The following is a 14,771-nucleotide window of genomic DNA, read 5'->3' as shown; positions in this document are numbered from 1 at the left end:
AAAAAAAAAAGTGAGGATGGAAAAGGACGTCATCCTTGGTGCGGGGAAGGTCGCAGGCAGGGAAGAGGACCCTCAAGGACCAGGGCGGATCCAGGGGTGGCAACACTGACTCAACCAGGACAATCGCGGTGCGGGGGAGGGTTGCACACTGTTATACACAGGGCCGCTGCGAGTCGACGGCACACTTAACAACAGCCCGCGACTCCCTCAGTGCCCAATCTTGACCTCAGCTCCTACAACTGTTCATGGAGCTGGAGGACTGAATGGCTCCAATAAGTATCGAGAACCATGGTGTTTGCCTCAGAGGGCTGTAGCACTCGATGGAAAAAAGTGCAGACGAGCACTTAGCATGGTGTCTGGTTTGAGCACAGGAAGCATTTGAACAAATGGGCCTCCACGTCTCCCTGGGAAGATGAGTTCCTGAGCATCAGTAGCACACAGAAAAAAAAGTTCTCTTGTAGAAAGAAAGCTAGAATTGGGTACAGTCTCACTTTAGGAGCACAAAGCAAATATCGAGCAGGTGCTAGAGTTGATTCTGACTCACGGTGAGTGCATGTGCATCAGGGCTATGCTCCATAGGGTTTTCAATGGCTGCTTTTTGAAAAAGGTTTTATTGACATAATTTAATCATTCAATCATATTAAAATTGGTGCAATCATCACCACAATCGATTTCAGAACATTTTATCCTCGTCCTCGTTGTTAGCTCCCTATTTCCCACAGCGCTCTCCTGCCATGACCCCTGGGCGATTATCAATCCAGTTACTGGCTCTATAGACCTACCTATCCTGGGTTTCACATACAGAAAATCATACAAAATACAATCATGAAACAGACAGCTAAGCAACAACCATGAGTAGACAAAACATAGAGAACCATCAATCAAAAAGAAAGCAGAAAACATTAAAAACTGAAGCAACTTTAAAATGCGTCAAAAGGGAGATCAAATGATAAGGCATTGCATTTTCACCTGACTGCACCTGCCATGACCGCCTTTACGGTGCTCTCTGTCTGCTAGCAAAGCTGTTCACATCCCTCCACTACGCTGGTGGGGATTCACCAGAGGCTGAATTCATGTGAGGACCCTGGAAATGGATTTGGGGCTTACACGGTCATCCACATTCATTCATTTATTCATTCATTCACCGCCATTGAGTTGATGCTGACTCATAGCAACCCTATAGGGCAGGGTAGAACTGCCCTTGTCAGTTTCTGAGACTGTAGCTCTTTATGGTAGTTGAAAGCCCCACCTTTCTCCCTCTGCCAGCCACAGCCTTCTGCAAACCTGGCGTTCACAAGCCCTCTTTCGGATTTGGATTTTATTACTTACAATCCTTGGGTCACCAGGCTGGGGTGCTTCTTCCATGTGGACTTAGTTGGCATTTCATAATTGTTTTTTTTTTGGAAAGTGGATCACTGGGCCTTTCTTCTTGGGCACCTTTGGGTGAATTTGAACTTCTCACCTTTTAGTTTTAGGCAAGAGTGCTACTGTTGGCCCTACCCAGGGATCCCAGATATAGATATTATACATATATATACACACAGGGACTTATATACACATATAATAGACACATATATATTCATATATAGCCCAAATCAATATGTCTTCATTTCAAATAGCAGAAGGCTTGTTGAACGGACGTGCATTTTGCCTTGAGGAAACCCAGGAGTGGGGGAACCCCATACGACGAAGTGATTCTTCCGCCCCAGTTAGAGCCTCCATTCTAATCTGCGTTCACTTTTTCTTCGAGGAGAGCAGCTCACTCTGTGTCACTAGGGTCAAGGTATATACTTGAAAGCTTTTCTCAAAGGCTTCCTTCACTAAGCTGCTCAGATTTTGAGATAGGCTCCCATGAAGAAAGGAGACCGAGAAACCGAGGGCAAAGGAGGGTGAAGAGAGAAGGTGGGTATTTCATAAAGAAAGCAAGAGAATAAATTTATGGAAATAAAAAAGAACCCCAAACCAAACCTATTGCCATTTAATGGATGCTGACTCACAGTGATACTTTATAGCGAGGGTTTCTGAGACTCTAAATATTTATGGGAGCAACTGCCTCCGTCTTTCTCTTGCAAAGCCGCTGGTGGGTTTGAACCACTGACCTGGAGGGTAGCAGTACAATATGTAACTGACAGGAGACAACCATATTTTAACGATGAACATTAATTGCTATAGGGAGACTATAAGAAAACAACCAGCCTGCTTCTAATGCAACGCTAAAATGGAATTCATAAAAATGAATGCTGGCTAAGGTTAAATTTAAGGCAGAGCTACCCAAATGATCTCATTTTGCCTCTTAAAAGCACTAATTAGAAAGAGCGATGCTACCCCATCACTATTTATAGTGCGTCCTTACGGTGTGCTGTTCTGTACTTTGAGATGAACTAAGCACCAGAAATGGGTTGCTGGCCCTTGAGGAATAAAAAATGCAAAAAGTTGGAAGACTTGAATAGTCCAAGGAATGCCATTCTCCGTGACAGCATAACCTCTGAGAGGAAAGATGATTGCTTTCAGCGACAGTTCCTCCAGGGGATATTCAGCACAAATTCCAGGGCTGCACCGGTCTCGGGTGGCAGCAGCCCCTTTGTTCTGGTTGGAGCTCAACCCTGAGTAGGGCATGCGCTGCTTCTGGTCCTGAAAAAAGGGCCAGGGCATGTTGGCAGAGAGCCAAACCATCATCCATCCTGTTGTTCAATCCAACAGTGCAGCAACACAAACAATTCCTGTTCAGGATCCTGTTTTCAGCAGCATCTCATTCTTGAATGGTAAAGATCCAAACTGTCTACCATACTGCCTCTTGTTAAACATGCCCCAAACTAAACCCCCCACTCCATTCTTCCCAACTGTACACCCAGACTTCCATAAATGCCCTCCACCACTCAAAGGCACTGCCATTGAGTTGACTGATGACCCAATAATAGAGGGTAGAACTGCCCCCTTGGGTTTTGAAGGCTATAAATCTTTACTGAAGCAGAGAGCCTCCTCTTTCTCCCATGGAGAGGCTGGTGGATTTGAACTGCTGACCTTGTGATTAGTAATCTAATGCACAACCCACTACACCACTAAAGCTCCTTATGCCCGCACCCAAAAAGTCTGACGGCTGTGATTTGATTCTGGCTTATAGTGACCCTACAGGACAGTAAAGAACTGCCTCTGTGGGGTTTCTGGGACGGTAACTCTTTACCTCGTCTTTCTTCCAAGGAGTGGCTGGTGGTTTTGAACTGCTGATCTGGAGGTTAACAGCCCAACTTGTGACCACTACACCACCAGCCCCTAGAACAAAATGTGCCCCAGATCAGATCTGCTCCCAGCCCGGCACGCCCATCTCGTTAGCAGGGTCACCCTTTTCCCAGTCACTCAAGTTCCAAAATTCACAGCCCTTGGCCTCAGCCTTCTAGAATACCCAGGCCCCATTACTGCTCCCTCTACAAGGTTGCTTTTCAAAGCTCTGTGTTCATATGTAGTCATACAAATATATATGTAATGAGAAACTACTCACAGAGCTCCAGACCCACACAGAGGAGTCTGCTACACTCATCCTCATACTTCCTCTCCCCGTCGGCAGCGCCCTCCAACACAGGAACCAGAAACAAAAGCGGACTCTCTTCTTGTTGCACTGAGTGTGACTCATGCAGGTTCCACAGACGGTGGCGTGGAACTGTGCTCTAGAAGAGGTTCGCGGAGTGGGTTTGAACTGCCAACCTTCCAATGCAAACCTTTCTCCATCCAAACCCAAACCCTAACCCAACTTACTCTCCATGGAGTGGATTCTGACTCACAGAGACCTTCTACAGGGTATCTGAAGATGTGAATCTTTATGGAAACAGATAGCCTTGTTGCGTTCCTTAGGAGCAGCTGGTGGGATTGAACCACCAACCTGGGCACGAGTTGTCCAATGCTTGCCGACAGCACCACCAGGGCGCCTTCCTTTCCCCACAAGGACACCATCGTGTCCTCGTATCCCCCAGAGACACTGCATCGGTCCACAAAGACTCAGGAAGACATATTCTCTTCATCCCCACCTGCCACCTCATTTTACACCAAGTGTAGCATATTAGAATACAATTTGACTCATTCTTTTTTTTTGTTTAAGCTTTTCAAATCAGTACCAAAAAGAGTGTCCATGTCATCTCTTTCTTTTTCTCTTTTTTCCCCCATGTCATCTTTTTCATGGCTGCACCGTATTACATTGAAGAGATGCCTTATTTGATCGAACAATCTCTCGAGGTCAATTGCCTCTGACCTGTGGCCATTGCTAACCACGCTGCGGTGGCGGCCTGGCCCCTGTCATTTTGCATCTGAGGCTATTTCGAAGACCCACCCTGTCTTCTAGATTTCCGCTCCTTCTTTCCCTACTTTCGCTCACAGCTTCAGTGTCCGACAAGCCACCTAACTGCATCTCTGCTCCGTTACTCTTTGCTTGCACTCAACAAGCATTTCGTAAGCACCTTTCATATGCCAGGCACTTCATAGGAAAGAGCAAGGGGATTTAAAAAACAAAAACAAAGGCAAGCAATCTCCTAACCCAGATCTAGCTCCGAATTCTCACTTGCCTGACTGTCGGTGGAGTTTGAGAGTGTAACCTAGGTCACGCCCCTTTCTTCTCCGTGTTTGGAACCCGTTGCACCAGACAAATGGCCAGCGAAATATTAATATCCTCACTAGCACCCCTACCTGAGGGAAGGAGGCATCCTACTACCAAGGGTACGTGTTGGAATGACTCACTGGGGAGCGTCCGCTCCAGAGAGAGGCAGACGCTTTCCTGGCTGCACGGGGAAGAGCTGACTCCTAAGTACCAAGCTCCACCAAGGCGGCCAGCGATGATGGGCCTGCACACCTGCTTCTGGAAGACACAGGTGTGTTTTCCCAGATGGAAACGGCAGATGAGTGAAGTCAACAGTGCAGTGAGCAGCCAGCTCCCAAAGGAGCGGGAGGGAGAACACAGAAACGACGCCATCCCATCTCTGTCCTCCGTGGACTGGAGCCAAAGTCCCTCCGTGGAGACATGAGGGCAGGGGGAGTTTTTCCTATGAGAAAGCCCACATGTGTATCCGTTAGCACCGTGTTAAGCTAAAGCCATCTCACTCAGCAGCCAACTAGGTCTTTCATGACTTTCGGAAGCCATTAGGAGGAAAAGGAAGGTTTAACGACGTAAATAAATTGCCTAGTATTTGTAAACCGCCTTGTCGACAGTCTTTGGAGAGTATTCCATAAACAGCTGGAACATGACAACTCTCCGCCAAGGATCCAAGAAACAATTGCTAATTCCGCCTGTTATTGTTAGGACTGAGTAGAACTGTTGCCAAGGGTTTCCCAGGCTGTAATCTTGACACAAGCAGACTGCCACAGCTGTCCCCTGCAGGGTGGCCGACCGGGGTTCAAACTGCCCACCGACTGGTGAGCGGGCCAGCACCTCATCGTGGAGGCAACCAAACCCCTGAGTGTCGATGCCGACTCACAGCGCCAACTACAGGACAGGCGGAACTGCCCCGTGACTGTCTGAGACTAACTGCCCAGTCTTCCTCCTGAGGCGTGGCGGATGGTTTCAAATGCTGACCTAGTTCACAGCCCAGGGGACCTAAGTCTGAAGGATAGATTTGTAACGAAATCCAGCTTTCTTGCAGTGGGGTGTAATTAATCGCAGGAAGGGATGGAGTTGAAAAAGAATTAGCAGATAATTTGGAGGCAATGAAAAACTTTGCAAATGTTTCTCCCTCCCCTACTGGCTGACATTCTTTGAAGGGAGAGAGGCCGTAAGTCACCATCTTTGGAATAGCTTCTCCCGGGAGTAGTCCGTTAAAATGCCTCCTCTAGGGTCAGTCCCAGCCCCGAACAAGGCTGTGCCGCAGACGCGAGGAAAGCGTCAGGGGCCTACCAGACCCTTCATGATTCCTGATCATTCCTTTCATTCCGTCTTGGTACCATTTTTAAAGTGCTGTTTCTCAAGGGTTTCTGCACGTGGAAACCACCTGGGGTGCTCTGTAAAAATACCAGCGCGTCGGGAGCACACGCTTCATGTTAAAGGCGGAGGGATCATTTATAAGAAGGTAGTGAGAATGATGGCAAAACTTCAAGAGGAAAATCAGTGCTATTGAGTTCTACGTGTAGCTACTGCTTGGAGGAAAAAAGAACACTGCTGGGGCTTGGTGCTTTCCTAGACCTCAAAACCCTTCTGGTGGTGGTGGTAGTGGTGATGCAGCCTTCTGGACATGTTTAAAGTTGCCCTGAGGATTTGCAACCCAAGTTGAGAGCCACTAGTTTGCCGCCTATGGACACTGATGGCTCGTCTCCATGGGTTCCAGCCTTTGTTCTGCAATTTCCTCTGTTACGGGTAGCCAACCTGCCCCTTCGGGAGCCCTGGTGGCATAGTGGGTTATGTGTTAGGCTGCTAACTGCAAGGTCAGACGTTCAAACCCTCTAGCAGCTCTATAGGGACAAAGATGAAGCTTTCTACTCCCATAAAGATTTACAGCCTCCGAAACCCACAGAAGCAGTTCTACTGTGTCCTATAGGCTCTCTTCCTTACTTACCCAACCTATGTTCATCCTATAAGGCTGAGTTCAAGTGTTACCCCAGAAGTTGACTTACTTCTGAGCTCTTTGTGGTGTCCCCGAGTGGGACAAATGGTAAATGAACTTGACTGCTAACCAGATGGTGGGAGGTTCAAGTCTACCCCGACGTGCCTCAGAAGAAAAACTTAGCAATCACACAACACCACAAAACCCCACTGCCATCAGGTCCGCTCCAACTGACAGCCACCCTGGAGGACACAGTAGAACTGTCTCCCAGAGCAGCTGGTGGATTCAAACCACAAACCTTTCTGTCAGCAACAGAGCATGTTAAACCCTGTGTTCCTTCCCTGGCAAATGACTTCCCCAAAAGCCATTGAAAACCCCGCGGAGCATAGTCCCCACTCTGCTGCACAGGGACTGCCAGAAGATGGGATCCATTCTATGACAATTATGTGAGCACATGTGACACGAATACATGCTTCTTTTCGAAAGCACCATGCTTATTCGGCTATTGTCTGTTTCCCTGGATTGGCTGTGAATTCTTGGAGCACAAGTACCTGAAGATCTTGCGTCCAGATCTACTGAGTCAGAATTCCTAGTGGTGAGCCTGAGGGATTAATTTGGCTTTTAGGTCCCAAGGGAATCAATTTCCTATTCCATGTTCTGATCCATGGCCCCAGATAAGAATTAGCCTCAGAAAAACACTAGATTCCCCACCCCACCCCCAAAACAAAACGAAACCAACTAAACACATTGCTATTGAGCCCATTCTGATTCATGGCGACCCTATAGGACAGAATAGAACTGTGAGTTTCCAAGATGGCAACTCTTGACAGTGGTAGAAAGACTCCTCTCCCCCACCCCCCACCCCTGAGCTACTTGGTGGTTTCCAGCATGTACCCACCATGCCACCAGGGCTCCTCGCCTTAGGCACAGTTAGCTGCTACCAACTTTGTCATGTTGCACTGATGAAGCATCTCAAGTCCATCATATTACTGAAACCAATTCCACTGGAGCGCTAATTGGCAGTCCTCTTGTAGTGAGTCCCTCCCTTACTCATTCATCCAGCAGCCACTATGAGCCTCACAAAGCCTGAGGATCCAGGAGCAAAAGGAAGATTCCCCAGGGGACTTAGTCTATTGCTGTATTAGTTACCAGCACGTCTTCTGTAGTACAGTGAGGTTGTTAGTTTAGTGTGCCAACCTGGCCGGTAAACACACGTGGGGGTAGTTGAAGGGCAGAGGGATAAATGGCTCTGTGAGCCTCGCCTTTCGAGTTCTCAGGTCTCTTCCTTTCTGATGGGCGACCAGGGTGCAGCTGCCTCAGCCAGTTCCCTGCTGGCAAGGCTCACTTCCTGCAAGACATCCCCAAGAAGCCACATGGACTTCAGTCCTGGGTGTTGGAGCACCTGTGTGGAGACCCCTGCCAGCACTGAGATGCTTACACGTTCACTGACTCAGCTTTCCTCCTGCAGTCGGCATCATTGCGTGTGTTTTGTGAGATGGAGGAGGGCTTTGTGGATTGGTGTTGGACTTATGGGCTAATGGGCTAATGTTGGACTTGTGGGCTTGGGCAGCACTGGGTGGGGATGTTTTCTTGATGTGCACTTAACCTTTATATAAAACTCTCTCTTATACATGAGTTTCTGTGGATTTGTTTCTCGAAAGTACCCAGACTAACACATACAGTGACATCCACATATTTTCCTTCCAACTATTATCTCATACTCAAGGGTTCAGAAAATGTCTTGCTCTCAAACCTCCCTTATGCTGTTGGCACATCAGAGACACTCTGTAAATACTGTTCATAGCACCTATTGCAATGTTGCTACCACTTATTTGCATAATGATCATAAGCCCCTGAGTACAGGAACTGAATCTCCTGGATACAATGGCTGGCCAGAGCAGCTGCTCCATAAATACTGCTAAGGACCTAAGCACACAAGGAGGGACCCCTTCCTAGAGAACAGACTCTCCCCTCCAACACTTGCTCCCGCCCCCCTCCTCATTCTCCCCAAGAAGGTAAAACCGTGTTTTCCCCTGGAGCACTACGGAATTTTAATTTATATAATTTTTAATTTATATTGAGACAATGCTTCTTTTACTTACTTACAGGTTGACCTGGGACTCTAGTTCAGGATCTTTGGTTGGCCATGTCTGAGGGGGTTGGATGCCAAACGAGAGAGATGACTTGGCTTTCCAGAGCGGGGTTTGTGTCATCTGATTCCCACAGGACTCTTGCGTCAGCGGATCCATCGGTGGGTCTGGAGGCTGCAGTGCTGAGCTGAAGCAGAGGGGGGCAGGGGGGCAGAGGTGGGGGGTAAGGAACTGAGAACAGAGAAGGCCTCCTCTGACCCTCCTACCCAGAGGCCGGCCCCATCATCACAAATCAGGAGGAGGACATGCCGCCAAGTACTCCAAGACCCGGGCACCCAACCAGACCACATCAAGACCGCCCTGCAGAAAAGGGCACCTGGACACACAAGGTGTGAGGAGGGCATCGCTCTCTTCGCCCCCCGGCTCAATCCTATCATGCCCCTCAGCAAATGCATCCAGTCCTGTACACTGTCTACACTGTCAAGTGGAGGGGGGCGGTGTCTCAGATCAAAGGTAGACCAGTGAGCATTTAAACAATCACAAACTCTTCTAGCAAAAGGCAACATTATGTGGGGCAAGAGGAATTTATGTGTCGGATGCCTGTGGAGGCTAAGCAGTGGTGGGATTACAGGGCTTCGTGGTGGCAGTCCAAGAGCGCCTGATTTATTGTCCGATGCCTGATTTATCATCTGATGTTTAATTAAAGCATCCAACGAAGGCCATCAAAGGGACTTACATTGGCAACAACAGCGCAGGCAAATTGGACCAAAGCCCCTCCTTCAAGAGTAATGGCATTTAGTATGTAAGCCCTGCATTCTTGTTGCATTAACGAATGACATACTCGTGGGGACAAGTTGAGAAATGAATGCTGAAAGCGCCCCTGTGCCCTTCTCCAAGGCCGCGGAGGGGAAGGCGGGTGAGGGGGCTCTGGAAGCGCAGGGGCTGCGGCGATAGGGCCGCTCAGGCGCTCCCGCTCCTTTCGATTTGAATCACTTTCTGAGCCAATTAGCAGGGCTCTGCGCTCCCCTCTACCGTGGCTGACGGACAAACAGGTGCACACAATCCAATTACTGGGGCAGGGAAAGTAAAAGTGCGAGCAGCCTGAGACAACATGTTGGTGAAAAGGGCCACTCGGGTCACTGGAGTCTAGTGTCGTAAGGCCTCGTGCTTCCAGGAGAGGAGTCTGCACAGGGGCGGGGCACATTGATGGCACCTTCTGCCACAGGGCTGCATGGCTGGGCACCCCATTTGGGGCCAGACAGACTCTGGCCAATCCCAAGCTGCTACAGAGTACCAATCAGACCCAAAACGAGAGGCTTTTTTTTTTAAGTTACAACAATGGCGTAGGCATCCTCCCGCAGAGGACATTTATCCGGCCCGCCGGGTGTTTTTGCCCCATTTTGTTTTTTACTTCAAAATAACATATGTGCAGTGTACATAAGAATTTGTTCATAGTTTTTTTTTTAACTATAGTCCGGCCCTCCAACGGGTCTGAGGGACAGTGAACTGGCCCCCTGTTTAAAAAGTTTGAGGACCCCTGGATGCAGAGTACAGGAAGGGCTCAAGGGCCACTAGACCTCCTAACCTTCCACCTGCCCTTTTGGAAGTTTCTCTCTTGCCAGGGCCCCCTAGTATTCCTCTTTTATAACTGATGACTCAGGTCCACGTCTTTCCTGGGCCTGAGAAGTCCCATGCTGCGTGCGTATCTGATCCAGACGTGTACATATTCGTGTGAGCTTTGGTGATGAGGCTGTCTACCTTGTAAAGAGTTAAAGGTCTCAGGATCCCAGAGGGGTAATTCTACTCTGCTTATATAGGGTCACTATAAATTGGAATTGAGTGAGTGTGAGGCTGGCTTTAAGCCACGTATCTTGGCACAAGACTTTCACATATGGCTTAAGACATCCACATATGGCGAATGGCAAGAACCCAAGAATTTGATATGCTATTGGCCTTCCTTAGTGAAAAGGAAGCTTAAGTCTTCTAAAATCCAGTGTCACAGAGTTCACAGCTGCCTTCTGGATGAGGGACATATTTTCTCCTTATTTGGTTTGACATTAGCCCAAAACAAGACTCTAGGGATTGATGGAATACCCATTGAAACGTTTCAACAAGCTGATGAAGCACTGGAAGCATTCCCTTGTCTATGCCAAGGAATTTGGAAGACAGCTTCTTGGCCAACTGACTTGAAGAGATCCGTGTTTGTACTCAATCCAAAGAGAGGTGGCCCAACAGAATGTGCAAACTATAGAACAACATCATTAATAACACATGTAAGAAAATTTCTGATGAAGATCATTCAACAACAATTGCAGCAGGGGGTGGCCAGAAATTCAGGCTGGATTCAGAAGATGAGGTGGAACAAGGGATATCACTGCTGATGTCAGAAGGATCTTGGCTCAAAGCAGCAGAAAGATGCTTACTTGTGTTTTATTGACTACGCAAAGGCATTCTACTGCTTGGACCATTCTAAACCATGGGTAGCCTTGAGAAGAACGGGAATTCCGGAACACTTGGCTGTGCTCATGTAGAACCTGTAAACGGATCGAGAGGCAGCTGTGCAAACAGAACAAGGGAATGCTCCATGGTTTAAAATCAAGAAAGATGTGAAACAGGGTTTCACATCCTTCCCATACCTATTCAATCTGTATGCTGAGCAAATAATCAGAGCTGGATTATAGGAAGAAGACTGTGGCATCAGGAGTAGCGGAAGGTGGATTAACCTGCAATATGCAGATGACACAACCTTGCTTGCCGAAAGCGAGAAGGATGTGAAGCACTTGCTGAAGATTAGTGATTGCAGCCTTCAGTGTGGATTACAAGTCAATGCCAAAAAACAAACAAAGACCCTGCAAAATCCTCACAATGGGAACAATAAATAATATCATAAAGGGATGAAAGACTGGCGTTGTCAAGGATTTTACCTTGCATGAATCCACAATCAATATTCATGGAAGCAGCAGTCAGGAGATCAAATGACACCATGCATTGGGTAAATCTGCCGCATAAGACCTCTCTAAAGTGTTGAAATCAAGGATGTTACTTTGAGGACTACAGTCCATCTGACCAAAGCCATGAAGTTTCATTTGCTTCATATACATATGAAAGTTATACATTGAATCAGGAAGACAGAAGAAGAATCGATGCATTTGGAGTACGGTGCTGGTGAGGAAAACTGAAAGTACCATGGACTGCCAAAAGAACAAACAAATCTGTCTTGGAAAAAGTACAGCCAGAATGCTCCTTAGAAGCAGATGGGAGACTTTGTCTCACATACGTTGGACATGTTATTAGGAGAGACCAGTTCCTAGAGAAGGGCACCCCTTGGGAGAGCAGAGGGGCAGCAAAGAGGAAGATCCTTTAACGAGATGGTTTGACATAGTGGCTGCAACAACGGGCTCGATGTGAGGACGGTGCTGGACCAGGCACTGTTTCGTTCTGTTGTACACAGGGCCTTGTGGGAGTGGGAACCAACTCCGTGCCGCCTATCAACAGAGTTTTTGAAGCTATAAAGCTCTTGCATGCAAAAAGTTTACACTTATTCCTCACTTTCCATTTTATTATCAAGCATTTCACAGTCATGACAAAAGTAAAAATCTATTAACGACGTAGACCCACAGTAATGAATGCTGAGGTATGAGGCAGGAGTAATGCAATGGTTAAGGTTATGTGTCAACTTGGCCGGGCATGACTCTCAGTGATTTGACAATTATGTAATGATGTGATTGATCTGGTAGTTCTGTACTAATGTAGTCGTCCTCCGATTGCCATCTCGTGTGGCCATCATCCATTCTTGCACATCGATTTTTGCATAGCGACCTGGTTTTAGGAACCATAGCAGTAAGTGAGGAGTAAATACTAAGAAAATTTTCCCAAAAGGAACTGATAAAGAACTGTCAAAGCTAAGTAAGGTTTCTTTTCAGGCACTTTCCTGGGAAGCTTTGACCTGACGGAAGCTGAGCTGGCCGGTTTGGTAGCTCTGTATGGCTACTGAGTAACTGAAACATGAGTAATGAGACGGTGTTGTCCTCAGGTGCCTTCAAGTTGGTTCCAAATTATAGTATCCTGTGGTGGTAACATAATTTAATGCAACCTGAAAAAACATAAAAGTGTAGGGTGGAGTTTACCTGTTAATCAGGTCACAGGGTGATGGTGACTCCTTGTGGGCGTGGCCTTCTCATAAGGAGGGCCCTGGGGCCACACAGAAGGGATGATATATCCAGAGTGAAATATCCTCTACTTCTTTAATATTTCCTCTCCTTACTATTACGGTCTTAGTGTCACTCTTGCGAGACCTGTGTATGTTTATTTGTATACTGAAGGTCAGTCTGTGCATGAAATCCAGGATAGATACCGCATATACTCGAGTATAATCCAACCCAAATATCAGCCGAGGCACCTAATTTTACCACAAAAATGTGCTGAAAAACTCAGCTTATCCACGAGTATATACAGTAAACCCTTCAGAAATAGTAATGGGAGTAATGATTCCCTGAGGGTACAGGAAGAGGCAAGGCAGGGGGGAAAGAGGGGGCTGATAGAAATGATGAATGTATAACCCCACTTGAGGGGAACGAATAAAAGAATTGTAGGGGAACCAATACATTGGATGGTGTAAGATATGGCAATATGACATACCAGAGGGACTCCGAAGAATCCAGCCCAGGAGAGTTGCTTAGAGGGAACTTTAACACAACTGGAACACAGGAGGAGCATCATAAAGATAAGTAGGCACAGACCCACGGGGTTTTGAGGGATTGGGGGCTTTTGGCTTACCTCAGTGGAAGCCGGCTGGGGCTTGACCTTGACCCCACCACTGTCTCTGCCAGAGCCGGGACCATTTGGAGCCCGTAGGGGGATTTGGTCTCAGCACAGCCACAGTTTGCCCTCGCCAGCTTCAGGGCAGGGACTGGACCCTTGCAGCTCCACAGACAGGGATCCAGGTTCAGCTACATTGTAGCTTTTGTTTACATCTCTGCTCTCTGTTCTCCTAGTCTTTGAGGGCTGCGCAGGGGCTTTTTCTTGGCCTGTGGCTTGCCACTGCTGCCTCAGGGCAGGGACTAAACTCTTGCAGCTACACGGGCAGGGAGTGGGACTCAGCTACATAGTTGCTTTTCTTTCCCTCTCTCCCCTATATTCCCGCACAGTCTAAACGGCCTTACTTTTTAATTTTTTTCTTTCTCCTCTGTCTCTTTCCTGTTCTCTCACACTCCACTGCTGACCTCCAGACCACTCCCCTTAGCCTAGGGCACTTACGCCTCCACCACACCCATCTAGGTGAGCTCCACCCTGTGTAGCTAGACTGAGGCTAGGGAAAGCCCTAATTTCCCTCCAGGGGATACTCTGCCCAACTTCTCACCGGGGAATTCCTGCCTGTGTATCTGGGGGCATAAGGCAGCTCGGTCAACACTCAACATTCTAAGCTGTTGCAGGAACCTCTGCCCAACCTCTGCAACACCAAATCAGGCAAACCACTAGCCTTCTGGGGAACTCCCCTGATAGGGAAGCCACAGGAAGATAAAGGGGTAGGTTAATCCCATAGTAATATTTAGCTGTAGGGAATTAGAAGAAGCATTCATACAAGTCTCCCAGAGAAAGCCAGTGCTCTTCGACTCCCTGGAAAATGGCACCTGGCTCCTCTAAAACCATGCAATGCAAACAGCCATCAGCCCCAACCACCTCAACAAAAAAAAAACCAGGAGAAACAAATGGCAATGGCAGAAGATATCCTGAGCATAACAACACACATAGAAGAAGCAAACATTGAACTGCCACAGAAAGAAATTTTCAGAATGTTGTTGGGAGTCATACAGAAAAAAGGATGAAATGATAAAGGAGATAAAGGCCATACACCAAAGGGAAATACAGGCGCTGAGGGAGGAGATAACAAAAACCAATAGCAGAAACACAGACCTCGAGAATCGACTGCAGGAAGCAGAGAACCGCATCAGTGACTTGGAGGCCAGCCAAGTAGACTTCAACAAACGTGAACAAAAATCTAACAAGATCATCAGAGAAGCTGAAGAAAACCTAAGAGCTATGTCTGATGCTATGAAGCAGAACAACATTAGAATTATTGGCTTACTGGAGGAAGACACAACCAAGAAGTCATCTGCAACAATAGCGAGAATTCTTGGAGGAAAACTTCTCCAGCTTAATGAATGAA

The 14,771-nt window shown here is 47.5% G+C and overlaps 1 protein-coding gene across 1 annotated transcript in view; it reads right to left on the bottom strand.

The window, feature by feature from the left end:
- Window positions 1-14,771, bottom strand: part of GARNL3 (GTPase activating Rap/RanGAP domain like 3) — a 226,405-nt gene that overhangs the window by 176,246 nt on the left and 35,388 nt on the right. The window contains exon 2 of the mRNA XM_045288510.1: window positions 8,622-8,792. Within this exon, the coding sequence (XP_045144445.1) occupies window positions 8,622-8,764 (143 nt within the window). The 5' untranslated portion in view covers window positions 8,765-8,792. The remainder of the gene's footprint in view (window positions 1-8,621; window positions 8,793-14,771) is intronic.

Source organism: Echinops telfairi, unplaced genomic scaffold (assembly GCF_000313985.2).
Source record: "Echinops telfairi isolate 266 unplaced genomic scaffold, ASM31398v2 ScPeMD7_22;HRSCAF=79, whole genome shotgun sequence".
NCBI classification, from domain to species: Eukaryota; Metazoa; Chordata; class Mammalia; order Afrosoricida; family Tenrecidae; genus Echinops; species Echinops telfairi.
The sequence above is the reverse complement of the archived record's forward strand: the minus strand, read 5'-3'. Positions and strand labels throughout refer to the sequence as shown.